General features: G+C 44.9%; 1 protein-coding gene across 5 annotated transcripts in view; it reads left to right on the plus strand.

The window, feature by feature from the left end:
* The window catches only part of LOC112562409 (G-protein coupled receptor 161-like), an 80,448-nt gene extending 68,279 nt beyond the window's left edge, over positions 1-12,169 (plus strand). For 4 of the 5 annotated variants that reach the window (XM_025235663.1, XM_025235665.1, XM_025235662.1 and 1 more), the window contains one exon: positions 7,911-12,169. In XM_025235663.1, coding sequence (XP_025091448.1) covers positions 7,911-9,413 — 1,503 coding nt within the window. In that variant the 3' untranslated portion in view covers positions 9,414-12,169. Of the gene's footprint in view, positions 1-1,819; positions 2,403-7,910 lie in introns of those variants that run through there. The other variant, XM_025235666.1, reaches the window with a different exon arrangement.
* Positions 12,170-18,116: the final 5,947 nt, after the last annotated feature.

Here is an 18,116-nt window from a genome sequence, read left to right on the forward strand (position 1 = left end):
CGTTGTCGGGTGAACTACGAGGCCAATTATTTGAAATAGTTTTCGGCGTTGACGTAGGGGAGGGTGTGTGTCTCGATACTTCGTCTTCTGTTATCTATCTTTTCTTCCCTCCGCCCCTCCACCCTTCTTTCTATTCCTCTAAACCGATTTCCCTACAAGCGTACGCGGATATGCGGTGTTTGTATTTTTGTAGGGGTCAGCCATGTGTTTATTTTCGGGGTGCGGTGAGAGTGTGTTGACAAGACGCTCATCTCCGGCCACCCATCCGACCGACCATTCGTTGTCGCCCCTCTAAGTCGCCCTTGCCGCGGGTTGTGCACTTTACTTTCTGCAGGAAGTTTGCCACGCATGCGCAGACCCTTTTTTTGGTCAACAATGGAAATGTACTTGGAATAAAATAACAGGTAGCCTGGCAAGCCGAGCTGTCTTGTAGGTGGTTAATCGGTAAAGTTTTGAATCAGAAGTTGACAGGATCGATTTCCATCGACTACTTTTTTTTTTTTTCATTGGGTATTCACGTTTTGATTTTTACTTTCTTCTTGCGGGTTTTAAAAAACATGTTCAGGGTTAGGTGTAGGTTTTTTTGTTTTGCCAGGATGATTGATCACAGGAAATGTTCCTTTGAGGCCAAAGTTTGTTGGTTGGCAACCGCGTTGTTTGCGCATGCGTAGAACAGACCGGTGGCCGAACTTCAAGGGGTGGGGGAGGAGTATAACCGGCGGGTCATGTCCCTTGCCACCTTGACTTGACAGTTCTACGACCGCTAGGCGGCAGCCCTTCTGTTCTCACCCAAGATGCTCGGGAGGAAGTGTTTTGGTTGCGGAGGAGGAGGAGGGTAGTAGGGGCGTCGTGATGGTGAAAACATCTTCCTCCTCTGGTTGCAGTCTGTCAGGACCTCCTTCCTGCCGCCCCTGTGTCTCCCATGCTGTTTTTCTAACTCGTTCACCAGATGAATCCGAGGGTAGCGTGGCTTGGAGGAGAGGGAAAGGGAGGAGGGTGGGAACTGCCCCTCAGAACGGTTTGACCTTTTGTTGTCGTCGTTGTTGCAAATGGTGGCAGAAGGCGGATTCTTGTTTTTTCTTTGTAATTTGGACAAGATTGTGGGTGCACATCAGCGAGAAAACAAGTGGAATGGTTTACAGGGCTGACAAAGGGGGGACTGGCTAGTGAACTGCGCAAAACCCGATTTCATGAAATATTTTGCCTTCTCGTTACATGGCGACCACAGAGGCGGCGATGATAACATCGGGTGGCCTCCATTGACGATGGTGTCAGCACAATTAAGAAAACAATGACATGGATGCCGGGGGGAGGCCCCGAGGCGCAGCGTGACTGGGGTGTAGTTGGGTGAGAGAGGGTAGATGTATATCTACCAGTGTCTCGTGTCCGAGCTCACATGTGACACTCGCTGGCCGTCACGATCTACTGTTACCCGGTTATTACCCCCTGACTGTGCTCAGTCACCTAGGTGGCAGCACTTTCCACTCATGTTGCCATCCAACCAACCATGGACGTCTGTGGGTTCTTCCTCCCGTCCTAATTAAGCGGCTTCAGTAAGAAGCTTGTTGGGGGTCGTTGACCGTGCAACTGTCTTGTGTAACATCCAGGTAACCGGAGGGCCTCGTGATGTCACTGTTGTGTGACGTAGATGGCGCCAGTAGCTGGACCATCGGTCAAACTTACCTTAGTGTTGTTTTTCTTGAAGTCCCCTAGTGAACGAGTGAACCTTTCTTGTTTACAGTCTTTGCAAAATTCAGAAAGTTTTGTTGACAAATTTTGTTAGTTTTCGGTTTTATGTTTACCTGGATGTCAGTGACGTATGAGTGCGAGGTGTGACATATACCGTCTTATGTAACTCCTGTTTCTGTTGACCTTCTGGCTAGGTGAACTCTACCCTGTCAACTGCTCTATAAAACGAGGCCAGTGTCCCATCCTTTGTGTTGAGCGATGTTCGGGTGGATGCTGGGTGTCCGATCTGCCACAAACCAGATCCGACTGGTAATGACTGGTTTTTTCGTCGTGCGCGTTCACGGGTATCTCATGGGTGACTGCCTCTCATTCATTCCTGTCGTGAATGGTTCCAGCTGCCGAACAATTGCTGTTGGTCCACCGGTACTATTCTCGGGGTGGTGGTGGTGGTGAGGGTGTGTATGGAGGAACCGGATCGACGCAGCGGGTATGCGACCTTTGACCTGTTTAAGCGGTGAGGGGGCAGGTCTGCCTACCTTAGCGTCGATCCTCCCTCTCCCTCACTCCCCCTCCCATCTCCATCAGCGTGGCCTGTTGATCACAAGACCGAACCAGACGAGTTCGCGCCGGTTCCGGGAAGTGGTTTTCAATGGCGGACTAAGGAGGCGACGGTGGTCCATACAAACTCTGGGAGCAGACACCGGGTCTCCAAGGTCTGTTCCTCGTTTTTGCACTTTTTGGTTTGTTGATGTTTTTTGTCTCTTTTAGACACGACCTTTTCGCACTGCGAATCCTCAAACTGTTTTTACAAATAACAAAAGTTGTATAGTTGACGACGACCATATTTTATATATATACACACGTGTGTTTGCCTCATCATGGACATTGCCTTAGCTTTAATTGTCATTAATCATGAGAAACATCCAGGGTTGAAGCCGTAAGTTTGTTGTTGTTGTTGTTGGGGATTTTTTTTTTTTTGACGAAACTATTCATTAACGCAGTCAGGCGCACACACAGAAGGTCTTCACTTAGAAAATAAAAAGGAAAAAAAAACGTATTGAAGGTCAGGGCCCGAGGGGGTCATTAGAGTTCATCAGAGTTGAAAGCGGGTTAAGGTCAAAGACATCTCTTGCCGTTAGGAAGTAGAGGACCCCTTGAATGTGGCCAACTCATGAAAGAAAAGGCTTTTGTTAAGATCGCGGAGGGTGTAAGAAACAAATCTTTCTTTTGCGGAATTCTTTCTTCGCAGCGGAACGGAAACTCTGCTTACAGTCAGGAGGGAAGGAGGGAGTTGCTTATGGAAGACCCAGGAAACCAGTTCGATATAAAATTTGTATCCATCTCGGGTAAAAACGTGTACACTACCAGACCTTGCCATTAGGATGAGTCAAATAAATATCTCAGTGGTAGCACAGTAAGTGCCCAGTGTACCCGTACCCAGTACCCGTAATCATCCCAACTTCCACAGTCTAGCCACCCGTTACTGTCATCACAAGTAGACTATATACACAGCGTGCCTGACAGTTTGAAACACCTCAGTAACTTTTCTCATTTCTGTCTTTATTATTTTTTCCTTTCTTTCCTTTTCCTGTATTTTTCTTCAGGCGGTCCGGTGCGCAAGTTTAGTGAATATCACAAATACGGTGAGGACTGGGTGCCGTGGGTTCAGATCTCGCCTCAGGCACGCTGTTCTTTCTCTGCATTGGACATTTGTTTACAGGGCTGACTGTTTTACCGTGATGTGGTCTTATTTGCTGGCTCCGTCTTTTTCTTAAATACAACGAAAACGACTTGTAAAACAGAAGTTTGTATAAATTATACTCTCGTCAAATCCCACGACAGCAGCCAAGCCTCGCGGTCCGTGGGCAAGGCGTGCAGATGCACGTGTTTTCAAATTTCAACTGTGAGAAGGCGGTTGTTGGCTGCAGGGCTGCTTGGTGGTTGACCTGGGCGCACTGTTCACAAGTTTCGGGGCTTCGCGCGTGAGTGGGAGGAGGACGTGCATGTGGAGATCTTGTTTTTCCTGTTGTTTCGCCCTCAGCAGGCCGTGCAGTACCCTCGCCATGATTGTTCCAGCCCCGCACGTGCCTGCCATCGTCATCAGCAGGTAAAGACGTCGGCAGGAGGGGCGTCCTGCAGTCCTAATGGAACTTCCAGATGTCTTTGGTGTGGGTGGATGTATGGATGGATGGATGGGTGGGTGTGCTTGTGAAGACGTCAGCGCACTTCCGAGGCTTCAGTGTGAGAGTGGTCCGCTCTTGAAACCTTCCGACAAATAAAGGATCGGCGATGCTCAGGTGCAAATGTGACGTGGGTCGCCTGGCAACAAGATGTTTCCGCCCTGTCCACCTTCTCCTTATCCATTTTTAACAAGAAAGCCAATCTTTCAACACGTCAATTTTTGGTGTTTACTTTCTGGTCTCTAGCCGTTATTTATTTTTTTTCTTCCTTCCTTTTTTGCGACTTTACAGATCATCAGGATGATGGATTGACTTTGTTTCTTCCCTGGCTTTCCCCTTCCTACTCGCTGTCTCGTTGGCCGCAGATCCTCAGTCAGCTGAGGTGATGGATGTGATCCTCCCGATAACCGTCGTCACTAACTGTCTGCAGTCGCACGTCTTGTGTGTCGTCAGCAGCCTCCATGTGATCGGTTCTCCTGCTGCAAGCGAAAACGAGGCAGTTGTCCGGTTTCGCCCGAGGGATGAGCGAGTTTAACTTAAAAGAATTTTTTGGATGAAAAGAAAAACATCCAAATTTATCAATAAAGCAACTTTAGAAAGAATTTTCGCAGCTGTGGAAAGCATAAGGTGCGTCGAGTGCAGCAGCAAGGGTCAGCTCGACCTGAGTGTAATGGGGTCAGCGAATGGGGTGAAGGAGGAAGGTGAGGTGAAACTGTGGTCTGTGTTTTCTTTGCTACCTGCACCAACAAATGAGCTTGCGGGTAGCTCCCAGTGGTTTTTTTAAAAGCAATGCCGGTTGATGGGTGTCTTCCGGTGGTCGTCTCTCCCCTGTAAACATCCATATTTATTTACGAGCGTCTGCGAACGTAGGTCTTGTGTGTGTGAGTGCAGGCGTGTGGGAACGTTGGATGAGAACTTTGTTGTCGAGCCTCCCACGCTTCTTTCTCTGACGATGTATTTACACCTGAGCTTTGACAGCTCATCACCATGACAATAAGAACCACGGTGAAAATCCCACTTTTCTTTCCCAGCCACCCACTCCCGACATCTGAAACTGCCATTAAGAAGCGCCAGCAATGCCACAGACGGCCAAAACATGGCTGCTGATGATGTCGGCAGGGCTCGGGTGCACCGGGTGGCCGTAGGGTCGATGTGTACGAGTCAGGTAGGTTTTCTGGGATGAGTCAAAGGCAGGCTCCCAGTGCCAAGACAGCCCCCTGTACGACTCCTTCGTGCACTCATGTCATTAGTCTTGAACGAGCTAGCAAATATTTTCTGTGGTAAATGTTAAACAAATCAACTCAGCAGGGGATAAACTGTAAACAAGTGTAAACAAACGGACAAGGTTGCTTGGCGGAAGTACTGCGTCAACAAATTAAGGTTAATTTTTTTTAAACATTAATAATAAGTTCTGTGCCCTTAAATGAAAGCTCGCTTTTGAAACTTTGCCAGGTATTCCCTGGAATGGACGACAATCCCTCCTTGTTGACAATTCTTCACCTCCGTGGGGGAGGATGGAATAGACACGGAGGTTCCCAAGCTTCCGGTGATTAAAATGTTTTCTCTTCATCTTCACCCCTCCAGGTCACGTGCTCACCTGTCAGCATCTGCAAAAACTGGAAGACTACTTCCACAAAGATCACATGAGCTGTTGACCTGCCTTGGAGAGAAGAGAAGGCAGGGTACGTGGGGTATGAGGAGAGGAAGAAGAGGGTATTGCACAGGCAGTTTCTGAAACTAATCTGATACTACTAGTAGCAAATCCGTGACAATAAGAGTCGTCTCCGATATATCTTTATAATGTAAACTTTTGATGGGGTGTACTTCTGTTTCTATGACAAAGTAAAAGACAGGGTCAGACACTGTTTTTTGAAACTGTGGGTGGAAATCCACACGCGCTTACCTCTCATTTCAAGATACACGCCCACAAAGCATTCCCATGTCGGACAACAGACATTCCCACAAACCCTCAAATGTTTCCAGCTTTCTCATTGGCTGTGACCCCGACGACCTCGGTATTCCTGTTCCCAGGGTGGCACCACGAATTCCACATCTTGTTGAGCATGTCCGTGTTCTTGGGTCCGTATTAGTCAAACCATGAGTTCTCTGCTCATATCTGATAACATTGTCATGAATTCAACCGCCTCTTAAATAATTTCTTCGTTCGGTATTTCAACATCCAGGTTCTTTGTCAGATGTGAAACTGCGCTTTGCTTGAAAATCCGCTGACCTGTTGGAGTCCTTGAGCCCCAGGCCACCAAGTAAGAAAGTTGCGGCATCAAAGGGTGGCCCTCGTTACACGAGCTTTAGCCAAGTCATTACGGGTGTTGGCCAACATCCAGATAACAACATCACTCGCAGATAAGCTTCGCCCGCAGCGAAAATTAAGAGAATACATCTCGTGCCTAAAGCGCCAAGCTTCCGGAAATCAGACTTTTGTATTTTGTTTTTATGAGAGGTAAAAAAAACCCCAAAAAACCTGGACAGCCTCGATCTGAAGACTCGCACGTTGTATCAAAATAAGACAGTGTGGCAGGGTGCCAGTAACACACTCCACTCCATTGTGTCTCGTGATTGCACGAGATTTCGTCTTTTTCTCGCTGGAGGTCTGGTAGGTAGGACCGTTGATCTGCGCACGAGGCGCCACCTACAAGAATGGCAGAGATCAGGAAAGGTCACTGCTGTCCTTGTCCTTGACCCCACTTCAGACGGCGAGGTGGCTTCTGTCGATGGAAGCAAGATGGCGGCCGACTGTGGAGGGTCTTAGAGAGGAGACCAATGTACCCGCCCTGACTGATTGTGTAGAAGTGTCGCTGCTGGACCTACAGGAGACTGTCGCAGGTCTCCACCCGTCCTCTGATGCAAGGGGACCACCCAGCTTGACTGTTGGTTGATTTTTATCCTAAACAACCGATTTGGTTACGATTTTTCAAAAGTTTTTTTCAGTTAACAACGTGGATTTCCTCTCATGCGGAATTGTATCTGTATTTTATAGCGGACACCTGTCGACACGACTAACATGTTTTCCAAAGGTATCAAGGAGAAATAATCCACCCGCACTTTAAATCCGAGTTTGCGGCATATGGTGGGCTGAAGGATGCTGAAAGAGGAGGAAGAGGTCACACCATGTTACCCCTAGTTGTCAGCTCTTTCGATGGTTGTTTATTAATTTATTTCCCGATATCATGTAATTTCTTATAATCGCGGTCTTTCCTCAGTTGGGATGCAGAGAAAAGTTCAACCACGTGTCAGGGTTAGCACAAGTCTCGGGTTATTACTTGTAGATACATGTGAGGTCTAGAAATTTGTGACAAGCTTTCCCGAGTTTGATGACCAAACATTTTTGTGGAGTAACGGCTCAAGCTGCTGGGTGAGGATGCTCTTGTTGAAAGCCACTGTCTCAGCTTGTTGAGGTCCTACAGGTTCAGGTGTGTATGTGCGCGCGCGCGTACGCAAGGGTGGATGGGAATAAGGGAGACAACATCTGATGTAAAAGTTTATGATAGACTACTCTCGGGGCAATAACCTTTTCTTTTACAGATTGTAGCCTGCAAGCGTGTATCTTCACTCTGCTGGTTCCCTAAATGCTGACTGATGTCGATGTAATGAAGAATTCTGTTTGATGGCTTTTGGCCGCAGCTTGCAATCCTAGTTCTAACCTCTCCCACAGCGCACCACCCCACCTGCTCGGAGCCTGTAAGGCTAGTAGACGCCTGCAAGTGTTGTGTTTGTAAACTGAGTGGTTGTGAGGCTAGCTGACTGGCTCAGGTGCTATGTTTGCACGCTGTGTGCTTACAAGGCTATCAGAGCCGCTCTATTGCTACACCCGCAATGCTCCTAGAACTGTGTCAGTAGTGAGAAGGAGGCTAATGAACTTGGAACACAACACAGGTGTGATGAACTGCGGGAGAAGATGGAAAATGGAGAGAAAGAGAAGGAAAGACGACTGTGTTTGTCGAGAAGAAAAGGAGGGTGTGTGAGAGAGAGAGAGAGAGACCCCCCTCGTCTTGAAGCTTATCAACTTTTTCTTTTAACTTGCAGATGCACCCGTTTGGTGAAACTGCCGCAAAGAACATGTCTGGGATCAAGACCAACTCCTCGCTGGCCCCCCAGCACATCCTCAACAACCACACAACCTTCGGCTGCTCGCAGGACGACGGCTTGGGAGACTCGACCGACCAACTGGCTGATCAGACGGAGATGGCTTGCTGGAACCGCACCCTGACGTCATCAGCCGTTATGACGCCAACGGAAGTGACGGTGCTGACGACGGTGCTGTTGATCGTCTTCATCTGCAGTCTGTTGGCCAACACCTTCGTGTTTCTCGTCTTCTCCCGCCGCCGCTTCAGCCTCAGCATCTCCAACCGCTTCCTGGCCAACCTGACTCTGTGTAACTGTCTCTTCACTGTCCTCGTCATGCCGGTGGCCTTCGTCTCGCTCATCCGGCGGGACTGGCCCTTCGGACACTTCTTGTGCCAGTGCACGGGGCTGGCCATGAACCTGCTGGTCAGCGCCAGCATCTTCACCCTGGCGGTCATCTCGCTGGACAGGTACTGCGCCGTCGTCACCCCGCTGCACTACACCATGCGCATGACGCGGCGACGATGCTGGGCTTTCATCGTCGGCATCTGGGTGGCCGCCTTCGCCGTCTCCATCCCGCCGTTACTCGGGTGGAACGAGTTCCGGTTCCTGGTGAACAAGATGGTGTGCACGGTGTGGTGGTCCAGCCCCGAGCCAGCCGACCGCTACTACACGCTGTTCCTGGTGAGCCTCAGCTTCGTCCTGCCCATGGTGGCCATGCTGTGGACCTACTCCTGCATCTTCCGCGCTGCACGCGACAACAGCGAGCGAACCCGCCGCAGCAGCATCGTGCCCACCATCCAGTCAGAGGCCGACCCTCCTGCATGTTCTGGGGCCATCGTGGCCGGGCAGTGCACCCCCATCAACAAGCGCCGCCGAAGTTCAGCCGTGCCCATCCTTCGGCGCTTGAGCCAGACCTCAAGTCGCTCTTCCAGTCTGCTGATGCGGCGGGAGGAGTGGAAGACGGCCGTGACCAGCTTCCTCATCCTCTTCTCCTTCATGCTTTGCTGGCTGCCGTACTTTGTTGTCATCTGCATCCGCTCTGCGGCGCCATGGGTGCCCATTCACCCGGTCATGGCCACCATCTCCACCGTCGCCGCCATGTTCGGCAGCGCGTGCAACCCCATGGTGTACGTCTTCCGGAGCAAGAGCGCGCGGCAAGACCTGCGCAAGATCCTCACGCGCAAGCGCAGCTTCCGGAACGAGTCCATCAACCCGGGGGTGGTTCGCCGGGTGGGGAGCATGCGCAGTGACCGAGGGGAAAGGGGGGACCGGGAGGGGCGAGACAAGAGCGAAGGCATGGCGGCGGCCTACGAGGAACTGTTCTCGCATGGCGAGTGTCATTCTATCCAGGAGGAGGGCGAGGCGCCATGTTGTGACACTTCCAAAGCTGCCAGAGGCGCGTCCGTGACAGGTGCCACTGTGACCTTTGAGCATGACACGTCCACTCCCTTGACCTTTTAGTTGGCTGACCTGAAACTCATTCAAACTTTAGCCACCGAGGCTAGTGTCTCCAGCGAGAAATGGTTGTGATCTTCCCTTTTTCTCTCCTGGAACTAAAAAGAAAAGAAAGAGCGTGTCTCCGGCTGATGAAATGTTTGCGCTTCTTAGTCGAGTGAAGAGTGAATCGCATAATTGTTTGGTTAATATTTTATGATCGAATTTTTAACTTGTCATCCCAGCGCTTCAAAGAAAACGAGAACTATTTTGTTGGGGTTGTGCATACCCGTGACCTTTGACCGCTGCAGCTTCTATACGTGGAATGTTTTGGTTGGTTGTCCTCCCCCTACTAAATCACAGAGCTCATGAATTTTGTGAATAATTTCTACATGTGGTAACCAAGACTACAGACGGGAAGATGCAAAGGATGGGAAGAGGAAACCACGAAGAAGGAAAGAAAGATGAAGTCTTGTCCAGTGTTCGTGACTGTCAAGAATTATCCGGCTGCTGGTCAAGAAAAGAAACTATAATAATTTGACATAATCATCCGGGAGCCCTTCATTTCTGGGCCTCCACCGCCTCTCCAAACAAAAGCAGTGGTTAAATTTGTAAACGTGGTTGTGTGTCTGTGTTTTTATTGTCCAATATACACTTTTTACAACATTTGTGTGGCCATAGCCTTCACGTCTCATTTCACTGCCGTAATAAACAAATATTTTGTGGTGTGTGGTGACAAACACTGTCCAAGTGATTTTTTTTTTCACCTGGTATACAAACAAAATATTGTATTCGAAAAATGTTAATATTTTCGTACTTTTATACCTCTCTTAACCGCGTGTTTCTTGCTTATAACATATTTGCTCAATTATAAATGAAAACATTTTGTGGAAATAAATGTCCTCGAGAAGGTGGGAGTGGGGTGTCAGCGCATGCGCAGTAAGAACTGGACAAAATGTTGTGAGGTCAACTTTGAGAGCTGAAATGAAGGATGTGAAAATACTCGATGTGTTCAACAGTATTATGGACTATTTACGATTGCATAATGTAGATGTCATTTGTAGAGCTCCAGGAACACGAACGCACATGCAGGTACACGCAGGTGGTGTGGACAGACAGTCTCCAACACCTCCATTTAAGTACAAACTCTTTTCATTCACATGTTGGTCAGTGAATAATAATATATCAACAGAATAATATATCAACAGAATAATATATCAACAGAATAATACATCAAAGGAAGATGAAGTGGGGTCTACCCACACTTTGATGCCATTGCCTGGCAGACACTTCACGCAGCCTCAAAACAGCTTCTGTACAATTTTTTTCAGGGGTCACCCTCGATTGGTTTAATGGAATTTTTCTAATTCAGATCACGTGTCTTTAGTACACTGATTTTATAAATTTTATTTTGTGTACAAACTGATACATTCTGCAGTGTTTGTCTCACCCTTGGATCTGTCTTTGTTTGCCTTCTGTCTGATAAAAGCTTTAATCGTAACGTGGAAATGTTTTCATAAAGACTGAGAAATATTTTTGGTTACATGTTTGAAAACTTGACATTTGATTTTTAAGATCTTGACTATTCGAGACAAAGGCTCGAGATTTTACTCTTAAAAATCATGGTTTCAATTTTGTGGAGTAATTTGAAAATTTAATTTTAATAACATAAACATTGGACTTATCAAGCATGTGATTTGAGAATACACAGATATCGGATATTCATTCACATGACGAGATTAAAGAGAAAAATTTAACATGAGGCATGAAATGTAATGTTTTCTAGCTTTTTCTTGAGCTGAACAATGATGGATGTACATGTATTTTTAAATGTTTCGTTGCAATATTGTTCGTTAAGATTTGCTACGATCTGCAGAGCGAAGACCAATGTTTCTGATAAAATACTTCGGGAAGTATACAGTGCCATAACGGGAGCTGTACCTCAGGGTAATAATTTAATAAAAATTTCAACTTATTTCCGAAAAGACTGGAATTTAGCCAAGACAAACCATAAGGCGCCTGCTTGGCCACCAAACACAGTTTAAACAAGAGAAAGGATTCAAAGAATTAATTGTCCCAGTCATTTGTATTCGTCTGTCTTTGGGAAGGGTTGAGTTAACTTCTAGTCTGCCGGTGGTGTTCCTGAGATAAATGGCGATTTAGCTGTAGAAAGGAGGAAATTAGCGCTGAACTGTATTCTTTTGTGATTAATGGCAGGGGGTTGGGAGGACTTAGAGAGAGAATTGGTTGGAACAGAACAATTTGGTCCTTAAATCTTAATAATAGGACATTTTCTATTCCAGCTTGCATTGTCATTTGTAAGAACTCTGGTCACAGTTGAAAGAACGTGTGTGATATTCAGACGTGTGGCCGTGACCTCAACTAGTCGACCAAATTTTACAGAATTGTTCCTGGTTGCCTGTCTTGAATTTTTCACACGTTTTGACGAGTGTTTTATTTTGTCTCGATTGTATTTTGTGCGTGACATTACATTCTTCAGCTGTCATGATGACATGTTCTCATTTGGAGTTGCTAATATACACGATAAATCCTGTTGTCTCAAGTGTTCAATCACTGGTGAACAGTCTAGTATTTTTTTGGTGGCTGTTTGTGTGCTAAAGACTCTTGTGAAATATTTGTACCATTTGGAGAATCCGAACACGTGCAATCAATGTATCATATTTAAAAAATCATGTTTAATACCCAAATCCTTTTGTACTTATGTATTGTGTAAGTATTATGTAAAATGCATATGTCAACATTAAAGTCATGTCTAATGATTACAGCAAAGTTGTATTTGTGCATACGCGAAAGAAAACAAAATGGATGCAAATGGAAGGAAAGGTGGAGGGTGCGAGGAAAACTGTTGACTACTGCGACGAACATCTATCTTTATATACCTTCAGGAAGTATGTTGGTTTCTTAGTTCAGTTTTTCTAAATATTACAAATCAGAAAAAATTATCAAAATAAGATGGACAAGAAGTTGGTCAGAACAAAACTGTTTCGAGTACAAACTGATATTCAGAACAAAATAATAAGAAAGGCGATTTAAAGAACACACACGTCATCAAAACAGGACAAAATTCAAACAGGTTGGTACCTCATCCCTGTCAGACCCCCATCATTCTTTCCCAGAGAACCACGAGTCCGTACTTGAAATTTCTGTAATCGCTGATTGGATTATTAATCATTCATAAGTTCTGTTTGCAAAAGTTTGTAAGCAAATCCGGGAGTTGATCCCGACGCTACCCAATGGGATAATCAGACACTGGCGTCCTTGGCAACGAGAAAAAACGCGCTGAGCGATTGGCTGACGGGGAGGCAACTACGTTCTTCCGGGAATCTGTCTTCACTCGTAAGAGGATGATAACAATTCCTAATGAAAAATTATTAGTACTAATTATTAGTAATGTACTTTATTAAGATCAATATTTGACTCTTCTACTTTAATGGAACAGTCACAACTCGGAAGACAGATAACAGAATATTTCTAGAAAGATGAAACTGCAGATGCCTTCGCATCGACCTCCAGGAATCACTATTGCTGTTTTAAATTGTCTTGTCTAAGGGAGATAACTGTGTAGTGTTTCTAGTTACCTTTGAGTTGCTTCCCTTTAAAACAAGAACCGTTGACGCCTGTAAATTCTCATGAACTCACGTTAATAATAGCTAAACGTGTCCACGCTTTATGCACAGAGGTGAGCTGCTTACATTGATAACAATATTTCAATCAGTCCAACAATTAATTTGTTTAACTTTTCATGTTAGTGTGGCATTAGTCATGCGCCATATCAGTAGTCGATCTCTAGTTCTCCTCCAGTAGTCGAGTTATAATAATAATAGAATACTGTTATAATTGAAAAAGAATTTCGACGATTAATAAATAAGCATGACAATTATGATACGGAAACTCATAGAAATGACAGTAATGATACCAGTAATAATCTTTAACAACAGGCAGCAAGTACTTGTGAAATTGCTGTCCGCCAACCCCACACACTAACACATACACAGTGTAATACATCTCCGTTAAAACAATAAGTTATCCAGCAATAAACATTAAGATTCTGAAAAAAGATTAAACTGCAATTAAACTTCAGGTGTGATATTTCTTCTTGATAGAACTGATTATTTTGTTGTTGTTTTTGTTGTTGCTGTATTGATTAAAATATCCCAGGAATATATTTTTACTGTTACATAATACAGCCACATGTAACATACAAGACTAGTGACCAGTCTGGCATCAAATGTAAATAAAATAATATATACTCGGGGACTCTCTCTCACACACAGAAAGAAGATAGAGGAAACTGGAGTACCCGAGAAAAAAACAACAACACACACACAGAAGGTCAGCCTTGTAAACAGGTGGCACATCGAGGGAGAGGTATGTCGGAGATGAGATTCAAACCCAAGTATTCACATGTGTTTTAGCCACTGAGCTACCACCTGCTAAGTTTAAAGATATACTCTAAAATCTCTACATGCACATATTTATATTTGGATCTTTATTTGCATTCATGGATGTGCAAACCTCGCGCACACACACACTTTTCTTCTCTTCGTTGATTGAGAGGAGTCTTTGACATCTATGGCCTCTGCTCTCCCAGCACCCACCCCCTCTCCCTTTCTTCTTCCTACTCTTCTGAAGAAAAGACAAAGAAGAAAGATCGTGACTGAAGTAGGAAGACAAGCAGAACAATGGAAGCACTGAACACCTGTCTCTGCCTGCAGCTGGAGTTGGGATCGTGTTTTCGGCGTGGAATTAATCGGATACCATCTCAGTTGACTTCTGGGTCTAAAATTAATCAACGAATTGGTCTTGCCATGGCGAGGACCCCTGTAGACGGCGCACCACCTTTGAAAGAAACAATAGAAACATTAATTACTGATGAGTACACGCCCCCTGTGACGTCACAGACAGGACAACGGGGGGCTGAGAGGGAGAAGTGCTGCGACGACCGAGAGTGGTGTGAGGATAACAGTTTTATTTATTTAAAGGAGCAGCAGTGGGTGTTCAGATCATCATCATCGTGGTCAACACAATCTGATGACGTGGCAGTGGGCGAGTGTTGACAAGTACTACCAGGTGTCAGTGGAGTCGCCAAGTGTCAGTCACGTGTTGTCGGTTGTCACTAAGCATCGCAAAGTCGTTTATTTATTCAGGCAGGAGTCCAAACCCTTCAGTTTGAGGTCTGTATCCACCTGTGCAACATGGCATTGCTCTTGTCTGGCTTCGCCGCTCTTATGGTCATCTCCCTTGCCCTGGTGAGTCTTCCAAAGAACGGTAGAAACAAAATAATAAATATGGTTTACTTTGAACTGCTGTGCAATTGCCTTAGAATCTGTAAGCTTTTAATGTTTTCTTGTTTAGTTTTCTAGTAATCTAACCACCTCATTTATTTATGTTTCGACCTCTCTTCTGTTTTTCAGCTTGTCCATTTGCTTACTCATTTTTGCCATCATTCTGGTCAATTGATTGAATCGTCAGGATACTGAGGCCGCTTTTTTTTTTTTTTTACTACCTTTCGCCTAATGAATACTTTGTCATCATCTGCGTTAGTTCCTGCAATTGCTCTCATTACACATTTTTATTTAATTATCAATGTTTGTTTGTCCAGTGAGAATTTTGTAATAATAATAAAGTACTCTTGTATACCGCCCTGTCCCTAAATTCATAGAAAAAATGTTTACAGCACAGTCTACAGAAAACTAGTTAGCTGATATTCAGATTTTCCACCATGTAGACAGTCTTGCACGTTATTCCATTAGAACAGTTGCCACAATCGAGACAAAACGAACCCTATAAAAGCTTCTTTATAGAAAAGTAACTGTATCCTGCAGCACAACCTTGTCTTAGCTGCGGTCACTAGAGAGTTCCACGGACTATTTTCTGTTCATTTGCCGCACGTTTCCACAGTAACAGCTGAGTGCAGGATGGCGGTTGATATCCAGCACATGAGCCTAAACAATCTGATGAGGCATCGCAAGAACTTCCTTCCGCTACCCCACCTGTTGCCGCAGCCTACACCGAATGAACCTTTCTTGCATGTTTATTGACAATACAGCGACTAATACCCGGGTACCTAGCCCCTTTGAGTACACCTCATGTACTGAGTGACATATGCTCTTCTCTAAGCAATATCCGCAGATGTTTGTGCAGTGGACACCGTATGAACACATGTGAACATCTGATTGCAGTATGACAATATCCAGCTGTACAGCCTTGTTCGCACACTCCTGTTACAGGGTGTCATGTTCACAACGAGCAGTTTCCATCTTTTAACGCAGTTTACACCGTAATACAACGTTACTGCGAACGAATCCTGCTGCGACAGGACTACATCGCAGAACGATTGCAGAAAAAAGAATCAGAACCTAAAATGAACAACTGATGCACATAGAAAGATGGCGGAGACGTTACAGTTGAAAGAAAATCTCCAGAAAAATAAGAATAGTAGGGAAGACACAAAAACCAATAGAGACATAAGCAATGTTGTCACGGATCCACAGATCGCCAGCACACACACACAAAACCTGACGGAGACAAACGGACAAGACGAAATGTGAACACCTGCCACTGTTTAGCCAGTTAGCCAAATATTCAATCATTTCTAGTAGATCACAAGCTGTACAATTAAATTTTATTTGTTCTTCAGAAAAGAAAAAAAGAAATTTTCAAGAGACGTAACCCTGCAGGCTTCATTCCGCGTTCGCATGCAGCAGTTACTTCCCTTGGACTGCCAGACGTCCAACGAACTTTTATCACACGACGGTCGACACATTTTTTCTTTTTTGAAAATGACATTCTTACGAAGGCTATATTGAGAATTAGAATGATGACAGATTTAGTAATATCATTTAAATATTTAATATTCATAATTTGTATCTAGTTGATATCGAATTAAACAGAATAAACTCGAAGTACAATGACAAGATTCAAAAAGACTAAAATGTTTAAATAAAATAAGTGTAAAAAATGTAAAATATACGTTTATTCAAAATGTACTAAAAAGAATAAACTATTTTTTTCTTTATGTCTCGGGATTTTCTTTAATACCTATAACTTAAAATATAAAAGTGTGAGGGGCCTCAGAGTGCTCCACTTCTAAAAGTGCGTCCCATACTTATTTTTTCCCAGGCTGTCTATGCGCTGGCAGGTTCTTTCTTGTTTAGTCTTGTGAAAAGGTCACAGTGGAGCGTTGGCTCTGACCTACGAATGTGACCCTGCGGCAGGTACATGTACTTGATTGTCTGATGTAGACATAAAGACACTGTGTAATCTAGCTTGTGTACCCATGACCAACATGTTAAGCCCGTGACCGTGAAGCCGGGCACGTGACCTGGACTGGCGGACACGTTTGTCGCTTGCTGCGACTTGTCAACAAACAACCGTTACATTGTATTCACATGACAGACTGATCAGACGAACAGACCTGGACTAGGGGCTGACATCGCCCGTGCTGTGACTAGTTTTCCTGCAAAGTTTTGGCACACATACATTTACCGTCTTTTTGTTTGTTATTTTATTAAAATGTATACTTTAAACCATTAAATGACCGAAGCTGTTATAAACTAAGGTCTGTAGGTTCGATTTTTCCGTTGGGAACTTTATTATTCATGCATTGATTTTTACTTTTTTTATGTTATGCAGAGCTTACGTGTGTGTGTGTGTGTGGAGTGTTTGTGAGTATTGGGTATGAGGTTCAAATCTCGTCTCGGTGTTCTAAAATGATTGTTGAATCGACGATGCTAATAGACACATCCTTCTTGTTCTCCTTTTCAGCAAACAGCGCATTCGAAAGACACCCAGCGACCCGCTCAGACAACTCGCCCACAACGACTTGTCTTTGATCCCTGGACATCGGAAGATGGATCTGTCCCTCCACGAGTGCTCGGTGAGCTCCGGGTCAAACTGCTCTCACGTGGCATTGACCCTCTGATGACGTCACGTCAGCGGGGAGATAAGCACGCCCCTTCCGGCCACTCACTTCAAGACAAATATGCACAGCATGGGGCAAACCTGAAACCACTTCCTCCGCTCTAGTTTGAAACTGTGAACTGCATATTAAAATACCTTTCTAACAGTCTTATTACAGTTGTTAATGTATCTTGAAACATTGTAACAGACGGCTGGCGCTAATATGCTCACAATGTGGACAATAATCAGTCACCAGACTCTTCTATGTATTGCTCTGTTTAGCCTTATATGCACCAAAGAGTAGTTCAGCTACTGAATAGGTCTGCTTAAGTAATCTGTAAACACTATTTGCGCAGGAATAATTTAACCAGAGGATAGCTCGTGAAGTAATTTGTTCCCTCAATATCGAGGATCATGTTGCGGGCCTTCAGGGCGATGGTGAAAGAAATGAGAAGTAAACAGGTATTGTCTGTTGAAATGAAATCTCAAGGATGACTTGTAGTTGGAATAAAGCAAGAAACAAACTGATTTTTGAAGGAAATATATCAGGGGTTCCTGGAGGGGATTAAACGATCTGTTTTCTTTTGTACTTTTGTCAGTTTTCATTTTGTCTGTTTTTTGTATGTTCCGAGCCAATTTATTATTTTCTCTCCTTCTTGTTTTAGTTTTTGAGTTGTTTGATCGATTGATCGTTCATACTCCAGGTCACCTATCTGTCTGTCTGTCTGATAGCACGCCATCATGTCTAAGTGTCTGTCTGTCTCTCCGTTTACCTGTTTGCCCGGCCACCTGTCTAAATGTCTCTCC

Source organism: Pomacea canaliculata, linkage group LG4, assembly GCF_003073045.1.
Source record: "Pomacea canaliculata isolate SZHN2017 linkage group LG4, ASM307304v1, whole genome shotgun sequence".
NCBI lineage: Eukaryota > Metazoa > Mollusca > Gastropoda > Architaenioglossa > Ampullariidae > Pomacea > Pomacea canaliculata.